The sequence below is a fragment of the Drosophila obscura genome, unplaced genomic scaffold (assembly GCF_018151105.1).
Source record: "Drosophila obscura isolate BZ-5 IFL unplaced genomic scaffold, ASM1815110v1 contig_37, whole genome shotgun sequence".
NCBI classification, from domain to species: Eukaryota; Metazoa; Arthropoda; class Insecta; order Diptera; family Drosophilidae; genus Drosophila; species Drosophila obscura.
The window spans coordinates 1,851,208-1,874,102 of NW_024542825.1; the positions used below are offsets into that span (position 1 = coordinate 1,851,208).

Genomic DNA, 22,895 nt, shown 5'->3' on the forward strand with positions numbered 1-22,895 from the left:
TTTGTTTTGACCATCGCAATTACATTTGATAATAGTTAAGGTTCAGTGCACAATTTAATAACAATTTTAACTGTCCAAACTTTACTAAATGGCTCAGATAATTCATTGAGGATATAATCAGCTGAATTGGAGTTTATTTTTCAGCCACTTTTAGTGCATCAGTTCAGGGAAATCTCGGACTTTTATAATTTTTAAAACTTTTATAAATGTGATGGAAAAGGGTCTGATCGTTTAGGTATATAATTATATTATTTATTATTATATTTTAATATTTTTTCTTTTATTATTTATTATTATATTATATTATTTATTATTATATTATAATATTTCATATAATTTGTATAATACAGATAGTACAGATAGACAGAGAGATAGAGAGATAGAGAGAGATGGTGCGCTCTGCTTCACCATTAACTCCCAATCTACACTGGCTGGAAGCAGTCTACGCACCAATTTCGATTACTCTTAGAGGCACTCAGAGACATGGCTAAAGGTGATCCCTTACGGGCTATGCCAAACCCATAAACCATGCGATTCCACAGTCTTCCAAAGACGTTTCCAAATTCTTTTAAATTAAATTAAGTTTAGACCTTTTTGATTGCTATTCATTGCTATACTTCTAAAACGATTTATTTATTCATATTTAAAAAACATTTAGCCTACAAAAACACACATTTTACAAGTTGCATTTAAATTAATCACTAACAAAAACACTAAAACAATCAATTTGCTGACGACCAGGTCGATAAGGGTTAATGCTTAATTTTCAATTTCCATCCTCCCTGCGCTTCTTTATTTAGTTTTTATTTATTTTGTTTGTTTATTTTATTTCTTGATTTGTTTATTGGTTGTTAAAGGTATTACGTAGATATCGATAGGTTGGATATTTGCAGATCTTCGGAATTGAGGCGCAGTATCTGCTGATCCTCTGAGTTGATGCGAACCAGCTGCTCGCTGTCGAAGCTGAGCAGATTGCTGATCGTGGGACCATTATCCGGCTGGTTGCTCGCATTTGCATTATTGGTGTTGTTGCTGTTATTATTGGTATTGTTGTTGGATCCGTTGTTATCATACTGATGCATGGACGGGGCATGTTGCTGCTGTTGCTGCTGCTGTTGCAACTGCTGCTGCTGCTGCTGCTGCTGGTGGAGTGTGTGCTGATTGTGCTGTGAACAAGCATAAAAAATTAACAATAATTAAAGATATAGCTGCAATCGGCTTACCAAATGATTTGTGCTCAAATTCCATTGCAGGTTGCCGCCTGGGCCCGCTCCTCCGCCACCAACACCGCCACCGCCACCGCCTCCGCCCGATGTCAGTAGGTTGTGCATCGTGAAGGGATTGTTGAGATTGCTAAGATTGTTGCTGTTGTTGTTGGTGTTGCTGGCGGGTGTTGCAGCTGCCGCCGCTGCTGCTGCTGCCACAGCTGCTGCCGAGAATTTGCTCTCCCAGTTGCTGCTGCCAAAGGGATTGCCATGGAATTGCATAGCCTGTTGCTGCTGCTGTTGCTGTTGTTGCTGTTGCTGCTGCTGTTGCTGTTGTTGCTGCTGCTGTTGCTGCTGCTGTTGCTGTTGTTGCTGCTGCTGTGCCAGCACCTGCTGTGTAAAGGGATTGTAGTTGTTGCCCAACTCTGTTGCACCATATTGTTGCTGCTGTTGCGGCTGCTGCTGCTGCTGTTGCTGCTGTGGGTGGTTGGGCGACATCATCTGCTGCTGTCCATTGGTGGGCGTGGCAGCTAGATTGTAGGGCGAGGGCGTGCTGTTGTGGTTGTAGTTGCTCGACGGCGACAGCGGCTGCGGCGAAGGCGTCAACTCTGGCGGAGCACGATACAAGCCAAAGGGCTGCGGTGAGGTATCTGCAGTTGACATTTATTATAAATAAATTGCATGTGGTGAACCATCAGGCACCAGGGTTGGCTCCACTCACCTCTCGGTTCCGTCTTGATGGGCGGTATGTTCTGTGCATTCCAACAGTTCATGTTGTTCTGTCCTAAAGCAAGAAGCAAGCAAACAAAAAATGAGCATTAAAAAACTAACAATAAAACTAAAAATAAAATAAATATAAAACCAATTAAAACTAGAAACTAAATTAACAGAAAACTTAATAAATATAAAACTCAAAAGTGAAAAACACGGCAAGAATAGTGTTACTAAATTTAACATAAGAAATAAACTATTAAAATTTCCAAATTCCCGTAATAAAGCAAATAAGGATGGCACAAAGTCCAAAAAAAACAAAAAAAAGTTTAACGAGAAGAACGTGGAGTGCGGGATAAAATAGTGTTAATAAATTTAGCATTTTATAAGAAATAAAATAATAAAATGTCCCAAATTCTAAGCACACAAAACAAAAGCCATTTCGAAATGTTTAACTATTAAATTTGGTTTAATGAAAACAAGCTTAAAATAAGGACTTAAAGCCTCAGAGTTAGATGAAAATATACGAAAGTTTCTTTTGAAGCTGCTTCAGCTTTAAAATCTTAAAGAACAACGCATAACAAATTAAAAAATTCAAAAAAAAGTTTAAAAAAAAATCTAACAGCATGCAACAAACTCAACAAAATGAAAAACAAAATTTTTCAATGGCACTCGGAAACTGCAGATAAAAACTTACTCAGCGGAAAAACTAACTTCCCTGAAAACTTCCACGGAAAACCCTGAGCAAAACTTACTTCAATCTCAGAACAGAACCATTTCAGTGTAAATAAAAACACCTTTTTTGAAGTATTCGAATTCGTTTCAACAATTTTGTTTTTGTTTTCTGTTTTATTAAACTACAATATATTTTATATAAAATATTTTTGTTTTTGTTCAAACGTTCCATTTTCATTATATAAAAATATCAAATATCTTTTTCGCATGTAAACGAGTAGAAAAGCGACAAAAGTTTTGTTTTGTTTTTTGGTTGATTTCAAATCAATTTCTGTATGCACAGAGTATCAATAGTATTGCTACAATTTTCGACTAGATTTATATATGTATATATATCAATATATCAAATATATAGTAGGTATCTCTCATATAAATAGTTTCTTGTGTGTTTGTGAGTGCATTGAGTGCTTTACTAATATATTTTCTAATAGTCTATTCGAGTAATACATCATCCAAACAGATGAATAGTTAAGTTAAGTCTTTGGTATACCGAAAAACAAGTATTGAATATACGCGAGTCGTGTCCAACGTATATTCGCTTAGGTAGGATTAGTTTTGTGATGCTTGCGGTCACATCTCAAGACAAAAGTTTCCAATCAAATTAGAGATTCCAACGCACACACACACACAGCGATAACAAACCATTCCAACTATGCCACAAAAGGCAGAGACAGAGACAGAGGCAGAGACAGGGACCAACCCCAGCACCACAACAAAAGTAAAGTTAGGGGGGACAGCAACCAACACCAGAATGTATTTATGTAGGAGTAGAAGTAGAAGTCGCACTTACTGCCATCCTGATGATCGTTCTGTAATTGCTGCTTCTGCTGCTGCTGCAGCAGCAGGTGCATGGGATCGCCGCCAGTCTTCTGACGTTTGCGCCTCAGGTGTGCTGGATCTACAAAAGCCAAAAAAAAAAATACACAAATGTTTGGGTTGCAGTTTCGCGGTTTAGCATACAGGTTTCGATATTCCTGGGAAATCTTACTCTACAATATCAACGAGATAAGATTTCGCTTAAATACAAAATTCAGTTAGGTCTCCCGCCCCCCTGCCACACTACGGACTGGGAGAGAGAGACCTGGACAATAACAAATCGTTTGCTGCACCCAGCACAAAGTAAATGTTTCTCTCTGGGTCTTTGGGCCTTGGCCTGTACGAGCTTCGCTTACAAAATACGAGCAATATCCTCGGTTAGTTGGGATACCTTTTAGCACAAATCTTTTATCAAATCTATAACAAATACAAAAACGTTTTGGAGGGCCTCTGCGCCGAAAGATGCCTTCAGCCGCCGCCCTCCGACAAATGGACAATTTATGGTTCTAGTCGGGGATTTTTTTCTTTCTTTCTTTTGTTTTTTTTTTCTGTAAATATTCCCATGGAGAGTGGGAGGCATAATTTCCTCTGCGTTCGCTTGGGGTTTATTTGCTTGAAAAATATTTAATCCCCTGGGGGGTTTCCTTGCCCCTTCGTTGAATTAGTCGTTGGATTTTGTCTCCTTCGTAATCCTAAAAAAATAAAACAAATTTCCGGCTGGACTGCGCCTAGATCAGGCCATTGGCCGCCGCCAGACGCTTGGCCACCTGCTCGGGCGTGAGAATCTCGCCGGCATCGACGGGCGCATAGTAGGCGGAGGTCTCATCGAACTCGCTGGCCGCCGCCAGGGGCGGCACACTCGTGTACAGGGCAAAGTGCTCGGCCTCTGTCAGGTCCAGATTGGGATCCAGCTGCACATTGAAGTGCCCCTCGATGGAGCTGACCAGATTGTGCAGACTCTGGCGGTCGGCAATGGCCACCAGCTCCATGCCGCCCTCGAGTATGGGGATCTCGGCCAGCTGCAGGGCCGAGGCAGTGCGCCTGTCCAGTGCACCGCCCATCGTAATGGTGCTGGACTGCGAGTAGCCCTCCGTGGGCGAGTTGTGGGGCAGGCTGTTGTTGCTGTCGCCCTTCAGCGGTATGTGCACCACATCGGCGTTCAGATACGCGGGCCGCTTGCACGACACACTGCTCACACTCCGGCCCACGGGCTTGCCCAGCTTCAGGGGCTTCTTGGCGCCAGCCGTCTTCACCGGACTGGACTTGCTGTTGCTGTTGCTGCTGCTGGTCTGCCCGGCTGCCGCACTCTTCGAGGATCGCAGCGAGGCTCTCATCGGATCCTGCATATTAAAGTGCCCAATGCTCGGCTCCCGGCTGTTCGTCTTCGACTCGAGGTGCGAGCAACTGTCGGCCGGGGTCTGGGCCAGATCGGGCTTGCTCTTGCGCCGCGAGAAGAGCTTCGAGAAGAAGCCGGGCTTCTTCTGGCGGGGCAGGGTGTTGAAGTTGGGGTTCTTGGGCGTCGGCGCTGGCGGCAGGCGCTTGGTGGGCGGCAGCGCGTCCGCCTGGACCGTGTTGGCCTCGATGGAACGATTCTCCGCATTGCTGTCCTGCTTGCGTATCCGCTTGGGTGGCAGCGGCGGCAGCTTCTCCTCCTCCGGCGCGGTCACGTGCACCGGCAGCGGTGTGTTGGCGGCGGCCGCCGGAATCGGCGGCACTGGCCTGTGGGTCGAGGTGAGTGACTGCGAGTTGATCTCGACGGCATCGTAGTGCTGATGGGCATCCTCCGGTGCACACTGCGACATGGGCGGTGTGGGCGGCATCATGTCATCCATGGGTATCAGCACGGGGTTCTTGAAGGCGATCTGCAGGCTCGTGTAGGTGGCGGCATCGTCGAAGCTATCCTCCACCTGCATGGCCGGATGGGCGCGGTCCAACTGCTGCTCCAGCCCACCGCCAGTCAGCTCGTTCTGCAGCGTGTTGTTGTACGTGTCGCGCTGCACCTTGTAGTCCGTGTAGATCTCGTCCAGCTCGGCCACCTGCTCGAGCAGCTCGTTGAGTGTCTTGTCCTCGTCCGTGGCCCGCAGCTGCGCCTCGATGGCCGAGTCCAGGACATCAGCATCAACATCACCCTCCACCTGTGTGGGACTCGGCTCGTGGGGCTGCTGTTCGATTTCGCTGGACTTCATCCATTCGGTGATCTTGTCGTTGGCCGTCAGAGGCCGCGGCTCGAGCCGCTGGCCCAGCTCCAGTTGCTCCAGCTCGCGCACCTTCTCGTCAATGATCGTATCGATTTCCTTCTCCTGCTCCGAGCGCAGACGTTCAGCCTCGGCTCAGCTTCGGCTTCGGCCTCGGCATCCGCTGCCTCCATATCCTGTGGAGTTTGATCTACCGGTTGATCTGCCACAGCAGCGGGCTCAACCTCCTCAACGACAATCTCTTGTGGAACAGCCACAACCGCCTCTAGAGGCGACTGCAACTCCAATTTGGGCGTATCCAAATCAATGACCTCGATCGTGGGCGCCTCCCGCTTGGCATCCAACGTGAGAATCTGCTGAAAGAGATCTTCGTCCGGCTTCCGCTTGAGGTGCCGGTGAAGGTTCCAGAACGTGTGTTTACCTGAATCCAATGGCACGTACTCGAAGGGCAGCGACTCGCTGGTGACTCCGTCCGACGGGCGACGCAGCTGAATGAAGACCTAGGGGACAGACGAAGTTTAGTTCAGTTTAGTTTAGTTGGGGAGGAAGAGGACAGCAAGGAAGGACCCACCTTGGCTGGTTCTGTGATGTCCAGCGTGTGATAACGGGGCGTCTTAAAGGTAATGGCAGTCTGCTTGTGCACATCCGTGTGCTGAAAATCACCGAACGCCTCCCACACACTCTGGCCGTTCTTCTCCTCGAAGAAGCGCACCGAAATGTCCTCCTTGGCCACCTTCTCGCAGAGCAGGATGATCTGGGTGTTGCCCAGCACCGTGGCCGAGCAGCTGCACAGCCGACAGATCACCAGATCGGACATGGCCTTCTTGTCGAAGATCGGCTCGGACACAACCGGCGGCAGCGGCGAGGTGAAGCGGCCCTTCTGTTCGCTCTCCATGAATACTTGAAAACACAATCGCACCGAGTTCAGGTCGATGCTCGAGGGCTGGAAACGATGCGAGAAACCCGCTGCACAAGAGCAGAGAAATATTAGAGAGAGAAATATTATGGCAGCCAAATATGTATGTATCTCCACTTACTCTTGAAGGGATCGACGCGTATCTCCTCGCGTGCCTTGAGGGCCGCCTCAATGTCCTTCTTCTTGACACACTGAATGCCCAAATTGCTGAACACGGCCCGCATGGTTTCGCTGTTGATCTCCAGCGTGCAGACGCCCTTCTTGCAGCCCTCCTTGCCCACCAGATTGTGTGGATGGGGACTGTCAAAAAAAAGGGCAGGAAAACCTTAGCATAAATAGATCAATCAATCGGCATTCCCTGCGATCACTCACCGATAGGGTGTGTCCTTGGTCACGCAGGAGACGACCACCACGGCACGGCCCTTGTAGCCCACAATCTCGATGGTTGGGTACGTCTTGTTCTCCGGCGTGGAGTTCACGCCGGGTATGGAGCCTGCGGAGCGGCCCTCGCACTCGTACCGGAATCTCAGCGCCTTGCCTGCTGGCTGTTCCGTGATCTTCACGTACGGTTTCTTGCGCACGTTCTTCGTGGTCTGTGACAATTGTTGCTGCTGCTGCTGCTGTTGTGCTGCTGCTGCGGCAGCCCATTGTAGTTGAGACTCTGTTGGCCATCGACCGCCGGACCACCGGGGCCGGCAGCGGCAACATTGTTCTGGTTGGGAAACATTTCGTGGCCAAAATATTAACTGGAATGGCAAGAGGAGGCAGAGATTAAAGTTTAAAAAATTAGCCAATGCTTAAGCGATTTTTTTTTTTATTAATTTAAATAAACAAATTTTTAATTTAATTTTTATTTTAATTTAATTTTATTATTTAATTTAATTTAATTTAATTTTTAATTTAATTTAATTTTTAATTTAATTTAATTTTTAATTTAATTTAATTTAATTTTTAATTTAATTTAAATTTATCGATCTTTTGTATCTGTTGAAAAATCTAATTAAGGATTTTTTCTGTTTTTCATTTGCGCTGCTTAAATTAATATATAATAATATAATATAATATATATATGAGCTCATTACAATATCAGAAATAATATTCACAGATTTGTTGTAAATTTTGTGCTAATTTCATTTTGCAGACAGACCTTTTTGCTGCTTTCAAATAATTATTTGGTGTCTGCCAGACGCCAAACCAGACGATGACGATATTAACCAAAAATAATCACTGCTTCAATTTGATTCACCATGCAGTTACATATATATAGAGCTATAGGAATACTATATGCTCGTAGGTAGCTATTGCTATACCTAGATATGACCACCAACTATGACGAACCGCAGCCCAAAGCGTCTGGCATGGAACTGAATATCTGAAGGAAATCTCTGGCCGTGAGATAGACAGCCCAAAAAAGATACAGCTACAGATGTGGTGTGTGGGCGTTTGTGTACAATATTCCGGCAATATTAATTGCACTATTTAGGGGTCATTAAGTGTATTATTTGTTGTGTATTTGAACGTTCGAGTTTTGCTGCAGACTGCAGTGGTGGCATGGGATACATGGCAGGTACATGTACATACATATACACGTGTGTGTGTTTTCCTTTTTGGCCGGGCACGGGGTCCGGTCTGGTCCGGCTAGGCCGCTCCGGGCGCGCTATTTAAAAATAACATTTTGCGTAACGCGTAAAGCGACTGCGGCCACAAAGCGACACAATTCAGGGAGAGAGAGAGAGAGAGAGCGAGAGGTACGCAATGAATATGCTTTTACTCTATATATCAGGCAGGTATACATATATATATATAGTAATATATAGATCGTCTTGCAGATTGGCCTCCTCGAAGCTGGGAGCTTTTCTTTTTGGCAAGAGAGTTTGTTCCAAACAAACAAATTTTATCAATGATGGGCTGGGTTGGCTTGGGATTGTCAACGCTGCTTCTTGTGATCATTCCGATATACAGCTAATATATAATATATACATAGTGGGTATATACTATGTACGCGGACAAAGTAGCTGGCTATGACCTCAGAGTTTTCGCTCTTTCTCTCTGCTGCGCTGTTCATGTCTAGACATTGGTCTGCCATCGCTAGCAGACGTCAATGGCTGACCAAAAAAAACTAATGCCCCCCCGTTCAACATTTGTCCGTGCATTGGTCTGATCTGATCTGAACCGATCCCGTTCGAACCAAATCTGCGGGCCATGGGGTAGAAATATATGTGGAAAAAACTACTGAACAAAACGTGTGCCAATTTCTCATTTACTTTATTTACATATGTACCATATGCATTACACCTGTAAGTTGTCTAGCGGCAGTATCTTTGTAGCTTTTATCTCCCATTATCGTTTACTGAGGGATTCAAATTAAATGGAATTCTATGGATTATGCATTGCTTGCAAACTTTTTCCAGGGATTTCATTTTTATTAAATGCATTGCTCATAAATTTATTGATTTGTATTATATATTTATAAGCTGAACAATCGCTTCGGTTTTTAACTAAAGAATTTAAATATGATTTATGCAGGAAAAGTGAACTGATATAATAATAATTTCTGACTGTAACTGCCACTGAGTCTGTTAATTAATCAGCACTTTATTTGCTCTTTTGTTTTGTTTTGTTTTGAGGTGACTGAACTTTGGATGAATACATTCACGCATTCAGAGTACAGCGCCTAATGCAGACAACGAAACATCAGAAAAAACTGTCCTTAAGTAGATAGATATTATATACTAGATATTATATTAAAAAGTGACTCATTTTTCATTTCTTGGAAGTTATCTTTATACAGAATGTTTGGTATATATGTACATACATATGTATACACACATACATCATTAAGAATTCTAGGAGCCTAAACCTTTGACATCTACCCAGAAACATGCATTTTACTGCATGCATTATATTTTATTTATTTATTTTATTTATTATTTTTATTTTATTATTTTATTTATTTGACTTAATATTTCCATAAATACTGGGACATTGAGGTGCATTGGCTGCACCATCAATCGGCCCAATAAACACCAAGCCGAAGCTTGTTACTTGTGGATCCCCGGCAGAAGGTTCCAAGTAGCGCTGACGCATGACGAGCGGCATGTATCCAATATTTAAAAGGTATCTAAATATTTGTTTACTCTCCTGCAAATTCCTGTAGCTAGCGGGAACTATCTATTATTTGGTTCAGCATTTGTTCAGCCTATCGAATTGATGTACAAACATGCGTATGAATGTTGCTATTTTATTTTTTATTTTTTTATTTATTTGCTATATCTAAAAAATACATGTGTTTTCCCCTAAAAGAATTCAATTTTCCGATCATATTTTTCACAGCTGTCAAATGCTTTTTGTGCGTCAATTAGAGCATTTGGGAATATACATAAATCATGCCCAAAGAAACTGTCCCACAAAGGACACTATTGCTACATAAAATACATGGGGAAAATCACATTGGAAACCTTTGAAACAAAAAAAGCCAACACGTGCTCTCTATAATGCTTTCAACAATATATGTATAATACATATATATTTTATGTAGATTCAATGGTCGCGAAAAGAATAAATTAGATTCAAATTTTCGCGTGTTGCACAAAAGATTAAAGCAAAGATTACGTCACGAAACTATTTTGCATTTTGAAAAGCGGATTGAAAAGCCAATTGGCTGGTAGCCAACAAATGTAATATACATATAAATAAGATCTTGTTAAAATACGAATACTATATGCATATATGATCATTTTGAAGATCATTTAACTATATAGTAAAATCAATCAATCACCTTTCACTTATCACGGCCAAACGTTGCTCGCCAAAAGGGTTACAAAAACACCAAACAATACCTTTTACAATTCGGATTTTTATAGATTATAATATCTTGTGGCTTTAACTGATTTATAATTTATAATTATAGCATTATGTCACTTGTTCGTTCTTTCCTTTAAAAACCCGCACACACAGAGTTTAAGTTTTTTTTGTTGTACAGAGTCTGTATCTATATTCTGTATTTTTTTTTTTTTTTTATATATATTCTATAGGGAGAAATATTGCTTTAGTTGACCGAAAAATAAACACACACAGAGAGCAAACGCGTCTTGAGTACTCGCCTAATGTCTGAACACTGAACCGAGCAAAATGTTTTTGGTGAAAAAACAAAAAAACCAAACACACAGAATTCTTTATGCACGCCTCTGACCAGCAAAAGTTTTGTCGTCTTCGTTGTCGTTGTCGTCGCAGAGAAGAAGCTTTCTGCTATTTTTATTTTGCTTAATTTGTTAAAAATTTTATATACGATGGATGTGAATATTTTGTTGTACCCGAGAGTCCGAGTATCTTGCTTGTGTTTTGTGTCATATATTTATTGCTGCTGCTTTCAAGGAATTTTCATTTTCATACTCGTCTCGGGCGCAGTTGTCCCAATTTTTATTTTTTGGTCAGGGAAATATATGCGCAGATACAACGTAAGGAAAATTAAATGAAAACTTAATTGCCGATGTCAATAAACTTTAGCTGGCAATTGTGCAAACAGTTCAATCAATAGACACATCGATCGTACACGTGTTTTATGGATACACAGCGATTGAAGCGATTGAAGGCAGTAAATGGCTGACTTGTTTCTGATTCTGATTGAATGTCAAAGCAAACATTATCAATCCAAAAAAAAAAAAAATTTTACAACCTAAGGCCACAGCGCGTTTATGGAGAGTATAAAACAGAATATTTGCCGACCACAATCATATAAAATTAAGTAAATGAAATATACAAAATATAAATGATTCATCGCACGCTTTTATGCATAGGTATTTTAAAAAAAAAAAGAATGAACTGGAACCGCTTTTGGTGACCGAAACAAACGCATCAAATACAACAAATGGTGACCCCAAAGCAATGATCACAGCAGATTTAATTGTAACCGCAAGCTAAGGATAAATCAAACCCCTAATAAATACAGTGCTCCCTATATCTACATATATGTATATATATATATATATATATCTAACAACCCATCAAAGCTGAGTCACATTTCGTTAAAAGGAAATTGCACAAATGCGTCTAATCTAAGCAAAAGATGCAAAGGTATCGGAAAATTACCATAAAATGCATCAGTGGGGCGTGCACTGTTTGTTTTTTTTTTCTGTATTTACTATAAACAAATTATTCAAGTACATCCTAGCACATCTGCATATACCTTTTGTATATATCGTATGCAATAGGCATATGGCTTGGCTCTAAGGTATATTGGCATTTCCGTTTCAATAGCCAAGAAAAAAGAGAGAGAAAAAAACGAAAGGCACTTGTCAACGTTTGGCGCCAGTTTCTTGAAAGCTCTCTGACTGATCTCGAATGTATTTAATAATTAGATTTATGCTGGGGAAATGGGAAACAGCAAATCCATACATCCTATAGGGGGTGGGGGGTTCTACGTATGCCAAAATGTACTGTGCAGATTTAAAATAAACAAAATATTTCGAGGCTTTCCAAGAAACAGAAATGAGTCAGAAAACAATTCTAAATGGGTTATATACTCGAATGTGATATTGAAAAAAATGCCAGGAATTCGCTCGTGTGCCACTCGCTCGTGTGGGCGAAAATCATTCACCAAATGCGTGACTCTTTCCCACGGGAAAATGCACAACAGGAATAGGTCAGTTACCTTCGAGGACTTCTGGGAAAATTTAAAATCGATTTATAGATCCGCCCTTGACTGTTGCTGTGGGCACAATTACATTGAGCAAATATATTTGTAATATCAATTCCATAGACAATTTATGATCGAAACCATATAGAGATTATTATGCCCGTTAGCAGGTAAGCAAAGGCAAATGCGCTACCGTTTAGACCCATCATCAGATATGGCCAACAAAGCGTATCGCTCCGACAGATAATGCACATGGTGGAGAGCGTATAAATACCGAAAAACACTGCTCAATGATAACAGACGTTAGATTGCGAATATATGTATAAATAGAATATCCAGCCCCATGGTAGCGATGATAGCGTGATGTATATTTAATGGATTGTTGAAGGCTCCCTCCATCAGCTTCATCACAATTAACCATAGCACTCACGCTATCATCTCCAGCACGAATTCCACCTGATAAATTGTTGCTAGAAAAAAAAAGCGTATGGATTTCGCAAACCATAAAATTGATTAATAAAAAAACGTTTCCCTCCACCGGTCAGAGCCGGACACTCTTTTTTTTTGTTTTTTGCCAAAATGTAGAAAAGTAAATAAAAACAAAATAAAATAAAAACATTTCGTTTCGATCATTTAACATGCTAATTTTATGCAATTTTAATACCCCACAAAAAAGCAAAAAAAAAAATAATAGAAAAGGTTCTTCTGGCGCCAGCACTACAAATTAAGATTAAGATCAACATCGACATCAAAGTAGAATCAGCAGCAGCAGCAGCCAAAAATTCCTCAACTGTTGGGCCGCCCCTGAAAACGAGTTACCCAATCTTCCAGACAGACATTTAACGATCGTTGGCGTCAAGCAATTTACAGCTCAAATAAAAATAAATAACTGTTCTGCTGACAAATCGATGGAACTAGTTCCGAATTTAGCATTAAGAAGAGGATTCTTTAGTTGGGGGACTTACAACTTTTTTGCCATATAGGAAGTAGAGACTGACAACTTGTGGAATATTTTAATGGGGAATTTAAATATTAGAGCATAGAAAATATTATTTAAAAAGTTCTAACATATTAATTTCAAATGGTTCGTTCTTAGTGGCTTCCGTACAGGGCATCGATGGGTGAATACAACTATTTTGCATTGAAATACGAGACTTCAAGACCTTATAAAAATTCTATATAATGTAGCCATCACTTCGCAATTATAATGTTCACACTTGGATAATGATATGGTTGAAAATTATATTTCACTCTTCCATCCACAACACACAATAAATGTACGTACTCCCACACTTGTAGAAATAGAATTCCTAGTGATTGATAATTTGCAGAAAGTGGGGCCTTACCCACCGCCGCCAGACTGTATCAATCATTGGGGGGATTAGCATATGGGGAATATACCCATGAGGAGAATGGGCAGCATCATCTATTGACTTGGCCTTAGATCTGTAAGCGCACACAAATCTACGTATACTCGAGCTTTGAATATCGTAGATGACTTTGCTAAAAAAAGAAACAACGCTGTACTTTTCTCTGATGTTTTTCACTCGATTTCAGCACTTTGGATATGAGTCAGCCAGCAGCAGCAGCAGCAGCCGGTTTCCATTTGCAGTTTTTAAAATTACTTCGAATTAGCTAAAAGCCTCTCCATAATTACCTGTAAATTAAGCCAAGGACCAGCCACCAGTTAACACATGACGAAAGATTATTTTTTTGCTGTCCACACACACACACGACAAAAAGTTTTATTGCGGTTTTTGGATTCCCAGTTTTTATAAGAAATATTATTAATTAAATTGTTTTAATTGGGTTTATTCTTTTTTATCGAGAAATTACAACGAAACGTAACGAAAAGAAAACAATACCGTTAGCCGTTAACCGTCAGCCTTCATCCGTCAGCACAACCGCAAGCGCATCGAGTCGATCTTAGAATGAAACAATTGAAAAACCTCTCGGTTCTGTTCTGTTCTGTTCTGCTTTTGGACTTGCCGGAAAAACAAATGCAAGTGTAAGGCAGAAAGAGAGGCGCGAAGCAGCGTAGAGTGTGGAAGGAGAGGAGAGAAGAGAAGAGGAGGAAAAGGCGAACCGAACTGAACTGTGCTGAAAGCGAATTGACAGAAAGCTTTTCCCCCCATACACACACACACATATGCACGTGCTGTTAAGAAACTTTCGTTTGTGACAGACGCTGACAGAGCGCAGAGACAGGTGGAAGCGGTACAGCGACTGCGCTGCCAATGTACACAGGTGTTTTGGTTATTGTTTCGGTTTATCGTTTGTATTAACGGTAGAATATTTAATGCGCAGAAGGGGGTGCAGTTGTTGTAGTGGTGCAGAGGGAGAGAGCGCACAATTGAAAGAAAGGGCAACCCCGAAAGCTTGGAGTTACACTGCAAAAGGAATTTTGGGAGAACAAATATTTTGGGGAATTTCTATGCTAAAATTCGTACCACTAGCTAATTTTATAGTGCCAGCTGAGCTCCAAAGGAATGCGATGGAATTTGCGGTGTACGTAATGGATATTGGGGACTGTAGATTGTTATGCCATGTTAGGTTAGGCTCTGTTCTGTTCTGTTCGCTTAGAGGAGAACAGAAAACACATAACAATTTAGAAGCAGCTGTTTTTGTTACGATACACATTGGAAGCTATTAAACAATACAGTGAATACTCTCTGGAAACGTTATTTGTTTACCTATTAATGTAGTGATAAGTTCAAGACTTCATATGGATAAAAACCCACAACAATTCCATCATTAAATTATGGGAAAAGGAAACTACAATTCAGACTCTTTTTTCCGAATTTGTTGATCATTTTTGAACATTTAGGCACACAAATTTGTTAAGCGACTTATACACAATTTCTATCTCGATTAGTGGGATCACAAGGTTTAAATAAATATTGTTTGAAAAGTTTTTACTATTAAAAAAAAAAGTGTAAGCAACGATTCAAGCTGATAAATGTAAATAGACGGCTATTACTTAATTCTGTACCAAGAAACATCTTAATATGCAATCTGAATAATCATTAGGATTTCCCAGAGCAAGCTGTCTAATCTTCAGACTTGGCTGGGCAGGGGGACTCACCTTAATCAAGGAGTGATCTGACAACGTTTAATAGGCATTGATCACTTGATTGGCTTACAGATGAGTAGCACCTGAAAATGAACACGAACTATTTAATACACTTGTTGTACTCTGTATTGTATACACTTATTTATTTATTTTGCTTTATATTTATTTTTCTCCGTTGCCTTCATGAGTGCCGTTATGTAAATTAGTTAAATGCTAAATAAGCCATTTATTTATGGTTAACAAAAATTCCTTTTAATGTTAATACACAGAAATACACCACACACACACACACACGAACACACGGCACAGTCACAGCAACTATTACAGAAACCGGTTTGCATATTATTTATATAGATAAATAATCTTTTTTTTCTTCTTTTTTTATATTTTTTTGCGCGAAAAACGAGCACGAGAACAGAGTGCGATAATATCAAAAGAAATATCAAGAGAGAAAGAGAGAGAGAACAGAAACTACAGCAAAAGCCAAGACGAAAGCGAGCCAAAAACAGACAGAGAGAGAGAGATCGAAACGCTCCGCTCTTCTGGCGCGATTTTATAATGACGTCTTTTTCTTCTAGGGAATTCCGGGCTTTATGCTTATGCGATCATCATCAGCTTTGTTTTTGTTTTTAAAACAGTGGCGGCGGACTTAATTTTCTTAATTTGTTGCTCTCCATACATATGTGCCGTCTATGTTTCTCTCTCTCTCTCTGTGTCTCTTTAGCTTTGTTTTATTATGGTAATATGTACCCATGGGAGGGACAAACAACGACGACAAATTGTCGATGTGCGTCGTGTAATCTAATCGGTAAAACGTTCAATTTTAATCGAAATTATCAATACGTGTGCCGTTAAAAAGGCTTTTGCCAGTTTTTTTTTTGTCATGTACGATACGAGTGCAGAGAGTCGAGTCGAGTAGAGTCGGTGGTTGGTTGGTTGTTCGTTCGTTGCTTTTGCCAGCAAGTGAAACTTGCTTCGCTTCAACTCAATTATACATTTCATGCATCTTTTTGTTTTTGTTTTTGTCAGTACTTTTCATTTTATTTTTATCTACAAACTTTGTTCAACACACTCTGGGCACAGGTTTTTTTTTCTGGTATTTTAACTGTCGCAAGAAAGAGAGAGAGAGAGAGAGCTTTAAGCATGCGCGATGCAAAAAGCGTTCGCTGTATCGAAACGAAAGAAGACACAAAAACCGAGCACAGAGTTACTTGACTGATCCACAACACGCACAACCGATCACGACGCCAGCGAATTGAAGACTCTCCCGGCGGTGAAGAAAACAAAACTTTCAATACCGTAGACAGATACGAATACGATACCATACCAAAAATACCGCAAAACTCTCAAAGCTCTGGGAGCTTGTTTGAAGTTGTTGTCAAAGCAAAAACAAATACAAAGATCAAACTTATAAGCTGTCTCAAGAGAGCGAGAGTGATAGTGAGAGAGTGTGGCGTCACGAAAAAAAATATCTTAAGCAGCTGTGCTGAGTCACGTAGATGAATGCAAAAGCAAAACAATCAACGGCCTTTGTGGGGGCAGCAGGCAACCGTTTTTGACCGCAGCAGCCTGGCAACACTACTCGACTCGACTCACTTGTACTTTTTCCCAGTGTAGCACAGCCTGTGACTCATCCTCGCGCACAAAGCTTTTCTTGCTTTTATGAATGAAAATGCAGGCACGCCGCCGCGCGTCTTTGTGTCTCTCTGTAGGCAGAGTAGCTGCGTCCCATACCCGAGCCACCCATTGGTAGAGGCCTGATTCAGCGTCGGATTCCTGGAAAAAGGATAAATTATCCTGCGCCGGCATTTGTTGTGGCATAAATTTCAGCTCAGCGCCCATCGAGCCCCCAAAGTGACTCACTTGGTCCGTGTTCAGCATGCGACTGCTCTAGCCGGGAGCAGCTTTCACTTTCCGGACGAACTCTGGCATTCGGGATCCCAATTTCCATGAAATTTGATAAGTTGCCACACTGCGAACCAGCGTAAATATTATAAGTAGAGCTGATTAGTGGCCATTCGATAGTGAAAATATATTGATTTAAAATGGAACATTAGTGGGTAAGGCATCGCGATAAGATAGTTTTTGGCGCGTTCTCAAGATAATGCAAATTATGGCTGGGAATTTCACAGAATTTGTGATGTACTTGACACAAACATAAAATAAAAGCTGCCACGAGTTGATATGATATTTGAGTGGACTCGTTTCCGTTGTTCCAATTTATTTCCATGACTTTCCTCTACTCTAGGATTGTTTTTTAAAAATTTATCGTATACCTGCGCATTTTCTTTGATCAACATTTAAGCTGGAATCCCCCACTTACTAAGCCTTGCGATGAGATTCAAGCACAAAATTTATTCCAATCCCATGCCCATTTAATCGGATAACCTTATCAACAAACTGAGCTCCAAAATCCGACACGAAGGTCCATGCAACAGTCTGAAAATTGCCGAAATTTCCCACATAAAGTAACTACTGAATTCACATGTGTGGGCTATGACCTAAGCCAAGTAAATAGAAATTATGTCAAATGCTAGTATTGAAATTCCACAATAAATGCCACCAGATGGCGATGGATACTGGAACCTTAGCCAACCGGCGATGTCCTGATAGCACGAATCGGGCAGTCCTCAAAACAATAACAACAACAACAACAAAAATTACCCCCATTGCTCCATGCTAATGGAGTCCAGACATCGATCAAACAACGGTCGAGCCCCACTCTGCAGAGTCCAACAGCCAATTGCAGAGGGTTTTCCATGAAAATCACGCGATATTTATCCAGTCCTAGCTTGCCATTTCTGGTGGTGGGGAATGGGACACCCTGACTCACCTGCCCATCCAGTATTTAAGCTGACACGTGCTTGACGAGCAGGGCCAATGCAGGGGGGTAGGGCTGGAGTACGCTGCTATGTACACTTGTACCCTAGGTATATGACACTATTGATTTTTCGGGTTGTCGTAGTAGTCGTGGTAGTCCTGCACCTGCCTCATGTCCTGCTTCGCCGATTTAAACTCTTTGAACTTCCTGCGACACGTGTCCTTGTCCTTGTCCAGCGGCAGGGTAAGAACCCTACAATGTTGTGGGGCCGCGGCCGTTCATGGTGAAGGTGATACAGCAGTAGCGCCGATCCAAATGATGGATGAGGGCTAAGGAGTTATTAATTAGTGCGCAGGAAATGTTACCAGCCCCCTTAAGGGCAGGGTCTCTGGTGCACGCCTCTGCTTGAAGGACCTTGGGCAAAGCTTTTGCTGCCAGAACGTCTCAGATTTCCACAGCGACTAAACGAATGGAAGTGGGTTAATAACGACTGCAAATTGCGTTTTAACGTTGCCCAGAAACTGTAAAATCGGAAAATTCTCTGGAAATTATTATTATAAATTTTGTACTGCCAACAGGTTCCTAGAAACGTTAATGAACCATGTAACTACGCGCCAATTTATGTATTATTTGACATAGAATTTATTTCTTATAACGTTCCATAGCTGTCCACCAATAGAGGGGGAATCCCCTGCTGTGTAGGGACTTACACAGTCTGTACAGCGCCACCAAAAGTAATCAGATTGGGGCGAAAGCCTTGAGAACACATCGTGCTGCTCCCCGTGTGCGTGCAAGTCTCCAGTTAACCCCCAGTGACCTTGGCCAATTCCGGGTATTCGTTGTGAAATACCTTACCATGGTACACCAGGCCAAAAGGATTTATTGATGGGAGAGATTTCATCGAAGCACAGTTATCATTGGAATATACGTTCAAATCCCACAAAAACAAACTGGACTTGCCCCAGAGAAAACAAAGCAAAAGTTTTCCCAGAGGAAACATGATGGACGAGCGCAGGCCAGAAGAATCCGACGACATGCCGACACTCGATGTCTGTTCAAGTGCAATGCTGCAGTCAGAGAAATCGGAGTGGGTCCTCACCCCGTACCGGAGAAGAGCGGACAGCTTGAGGGCCCTTGGCACGGCTATGCTGCGCTCCTGGCGCAGGCGAGGGGAAGATATGCGCCACTTGGAGAAGGAGGCTGAACATTTCAAGAACCAAGTGAGTTGGCCAAATGGTTGAATACCATTTTCCCCCAAATCATGGCACCCTTCGAATCCCAGCATGTACAGAACAAGAGCACTGGGCGCGTGTGTAAAGCCCTGATGCAGGTGGAGCACGAACGGAACGGCGATCTGCATCTGGAACTGATGATGTCCAAGCTGAGCACCAACGAGATTCAATCCTCCATCCACAGTTTGACGGCAGACAAGGAAAAGCTGCAGCACGAAGTGGAGAGCCGTAAGAGAGAGGTAAGAGCCTACCTCTATAACGTAATCCATTCTTACTGCTTTTATGTGACAGCATGACGAACTACAAGCAGTGGCAGACCAGCGTAAAATAGAGCTCTGTGCCGCCAAGACGCAGCAGTGTTTGGACCAAAATCGACTGTCGCAGGAGGAGGAGACCATCAGCCAGCTGAGAAGAAAGAACGCGGATCTCGACACTGAAGTCGCTACGCTCCGCAAGCTGCAGCTGGACCATAAAACCACTGAGCAATACTTGACTAAGGATTTGGAGGGAGTTACGGAGAGGATGAACACACTGCAAGAGGAATTAAGCTATCTGCAGGATAGAGCGCGGGGATGGAACAGGTAATATGTATCACTATATCTTATTATATATTTCACTGTCTTCCCCCCTAGTTAAAAGCGCCCATTGATGCAGCAGAAGCAAGAAGTTCGTGGAGGAAAATGCGTTAATATATTTCATTACCTTTATTAAACTAAAAAATATATATAGTAGAGTGAAGAAAATTTGAGACAGCAAAAGAATGGGCAAATTGCTCGGCAATGCCGCGTACATGGAAGTGTTCTGAACAGCAAATATATTACGAAAATCCGAAGCTAAGCTACAAAGTTACTTAACCAAGAAATTTTGAAAATGGCTGACGTGGGCAACTGTTGTTGGCTTCGGCACTGGCACCACCGCCCGGCCCCGACCTATGCGTGCTCCAGTCGTGGAGATGACTGGAGTCCGCGAGGCGGAGTGGGTGGTGGAAGACCAGCGCATGACCGTGCGTCTGTTGCTAGACGACGCACTCGGCTAGCAAAGGCAGCGGGAAAGCCAATCCAGAACAATGTTGCCACAGCAATGCCAGGCAGAATTACTGGGAAACAAAGGTGTGACGGAGGGTCGGCGGCACTGAAGCAGATCTGATATATCTATATATCGATCGATGCTCGATGCACAGAAAACACAACACTTCCAAACTACAAGGCATTGCATCTCGTATATATACTGTGCATCACGGGAATAAGCACTTGGGAATTGCAAGCCAACAAGGCGCTGCAACGGGGTGGATTTTCTTTGCCAGTGTACACTGCAGTGGGAAAGTCAAAATGCACTTAAAATCGCTAACAAAATGTTGCAATATTTACAAAAAATAGTTTAAATTATTAAAAAATTCAGAAAAAGATTTATTTAGAAGAAAAAAGAGATTATTTTATTTTGAATTAAATAAATTTGTTGCTTGTCCAAGGTGGGAATGGAACCTTTGTACTATCTGCGGACATGCGCTCTCTGGTGGTTTATGGAATAATTGTTGGGATATTTCTCTTGGCAGGCGTTGTTTAAGCGTAGCTATTATATTAGTTATATCGTATAATATTCATAAAGTAGTCTTTCAGTTTTATGCTACATCAAACGGAATAATTCCCCAAACAGGGCTATCCCATAACATATTCTTTCTGGCATAGATAGTTCCCTTTGTGGAGTCATCTCTGCAGGAGTTTCTTACCCAAAGGTAATATAATGTTCATTTTAAATGGCTAAATAAGTTGCTTTGTTCCTCAGAATCAATATGAAACGTATTTTAGATACGGAAGAATCACAGTCACACGAATCACAGTCACACGAATCCCATTGGCTCGTGGATACTTCCCAAAAAATGGCAATGGAGGTCGTGATGCGCGCCTGTCGCAAACGTGGCGACGTCATCTGCCAGCTCCTGAAGACGAAGGAATATTACAAACGCAAAGTGAGTTAACCATTGATGTTCCAGCTGCCCCACCCACATTATGCAGCCACAAATCGCAGGCTATGGAGAGCACGAATAAAGTGCACATGTACAGAGTAATGATTGAGGTAGCCGAGGAACGCAACAATGAACTCTACGTGCTGTTGATGAAGGACAAGATGAACACTATACAGACGCACTCCTTCAAGTTCAGCCTGATCGCAGACAAGGAGCAGCTGCTGCGTGAATTGGACTTTCGTAAAAGAGAGGTAGGATCCTCTATAGAACTTACATAATCCATTCTTACTGCATATTCATCTGACAGAATGAGGAACTACAAGCTGTGGTAGACCAGCGAAAAGCAGAGCTTTGCGCCGCACAGGTGGAGCAGCGGACAGTCCGAAATCTACTAACCCAGAAGGAGCTGGTCGTGGTTCAACTCAGGCTACAAAACACGGATCTCATCAACGAGGTTAGGATGCTCAGAAGCTTGCACAGGGGCAGCCAATTAAGGGAGGAACGAATAAACAAGGAACTGCAGCATAAGTCTGAAATGATTGCAATCATGGAGAAAGAATTAAGTTTAATGAAGGAGGGAATTCGGGAATGGAACGAGTAATGTTAATATATATCCTTAGTTGCCATGAAATCTCTGCTGGCTTGTACTTTTGTTGGATAACCCCACAGAGATTTCACTGCATTCCCCATATCAATATATATTCCCCATCTAACCCTCGTCTCTTAACTTTTCCACATGAAAGCAATGAGCTGAAGGAGAACGAACAACAGCTGCGTCCATTGATAGACCAACTGCAGGACCTCTCCAGGGATGGCAGCTTCCTCAGGACGCAGACAGCGCAGGATAGCAACAGCAGGAACTCCGTCTTTCAGATACTCTGGCCAACTAGCTTGGCGAGAAAACATTTGCCTACTATGGAACAGGCGTTTCCTTTCTTCTTTAACCTAAAGTACATTTTAGGTGCCTGAAACTTTGAAAAGTTGTTGTAAAAAATTAGAAAAATAATTGAAATTATGTTAAATTCGAAAAAAGATTTTAAGTGAAAAAAAAATACAAAATTAAATGCTGAAATAAAATTGTTAGTGCTTGTCCACAGTGGGAATAGAACCGCTGTCGAGTCTGTGGACATGCGACTGTCTGTCGGCTCGCGGGGGAATAGAAGCAGAAGGAAGAAGCCTGCGGTTTCCCCTTGGCCTGTATTAAAACAAAAGACTTCTACCGGAAAAACTACATGACATGAATATGCTGCTACATGTAGCAGAATGCAACTGAAATTCATGTAGAGTTGACAATTGGCACTGTGTTCCAATTGGCATTTATTTATTTAATTGGTTAACTATTATCTTCTTAATTCAACTAATAATGAGTAGGAGAGCTGCTAGTCTATGCAATACAGTGATCTATAAGTTGCTAATGTCCATAAAGTACACCACAGCATCGTAATTTTATCTAAACATTTTTGTAACAAATTAAATAAATTGTTGCGCGAACTATTTTCTATTTATTTTTCACTTTCCTCGGCTTGTGAATTAGATTAGTTATAAAACAAAGCAAAAAATACTCAACAAAGATTTTATATAATTTTTTTATTA

General features: G+C 41.8%; 4 protein-coding genes across 5 annotated transcripts; 2 read left to right on the top strand and 2 right to left on the bottom strand.

Annotated features, from left to right (window-relative positions):
• Positions 1–581: 581 nt before the first annotated feature.
• Positions 582–3,524, bottom strand: LOC121403788 (probable serine/threonine-protein kinase fhkB). Its single transcript, XM_041594811.1, has 4 exons — positions 3,442–3,524; positions 1,927–1,989; positions 1,224–1,855; positions 582–1,166 (listed from the first exon to the last, which is right to left on the bottom strand). The coding sequence occupies exons 1-4, from the start codon at positions 3,500–3,502 to the stop codon at positions 861–863; spliced, it is 1,062 nt and encodes a 353-aa protein (XP_041450745.1). The 5' UTR covers positions 3,503–3,524; the 3' UTR covers positions 582–860.
• A 670-nt stretch (positions 3,525–4,194) lies between these two features.
• Positions 4,195–16,550, bottom strand: LOC111073483 (embryonic polarity protein dorsal). The gene is given in 8 exon segments (XM_041594810.1): positions 4,195–5,797; positions 5,800–6,162; positions 6,234–6,628; positions 6,700–6,878; positions 6,951–7,198; positions 7,201–7,324; positions 15,299–15,369; positions 16,345–16,550. Coding segments are annotated over 6 exon segments (2,892 nt in total). The 5' UTR covers positions 7,306–7,324; positions 15,299–15,369; positions 16,345–16,550; the 3' UTR covers position 4,195.
• Positions 16,551–19,027: 2,477 nt separating this feature from the next.
• On the top strand, positions 19,028–20,222 carry LOC111073502. Its single transcript, XM_022365836.2, has 4 exons — positions 19,028–19,327; positions 19,390–19,578; positions 19,631–19,920; positions 19,972–20,222. Exons 1-4 carry the CDS (start codon positions 19,106–19,108, stop codon positions 19,973–19,975), a joined length of 705 nt encoding a protein of 234 aa, XP_022221528.1. The 5' UTR covers positions 19,028–19,105; the 3' UTR covers positions 19,976–20,222.
• Positions 20,223–20,950: 728 nt separating this feature from the next.
• On the top strand, positions 20,951–22,342 carry LOC111073504. 2 transcript variants are annotated; one of them, XM_022365839.2, is made up of 5 exons: positions 20,951–21,071; positions 21,122–21,305; positions 21,365–21,553; positions 21,610–21,899; positions 22,046–22,342. In XM_022365839.2, exons 2-5 carry the CDS (start codon positions 21,129–21,131, stop codon positions 22,269–22,271), a joined length of 882 nt encoding a protein of 293 aa, XP_022221531.2. In that variant the 5' UTR covers positions 20,951–21,071; positions 21,122–21,128; the 3' UTR covers positions 22,272–22,342. The 2 variants fall into 2 exon arrangements, with proteins under 2 accessions (XP_022221531.2, XP_022221532.2); XM_022365840.2 differs by having other exon boundaries at positions 21,145–21,305.
• The last annotated feature ends 553 nt before the right edge of the window (positions 22,343–22,895 follow it).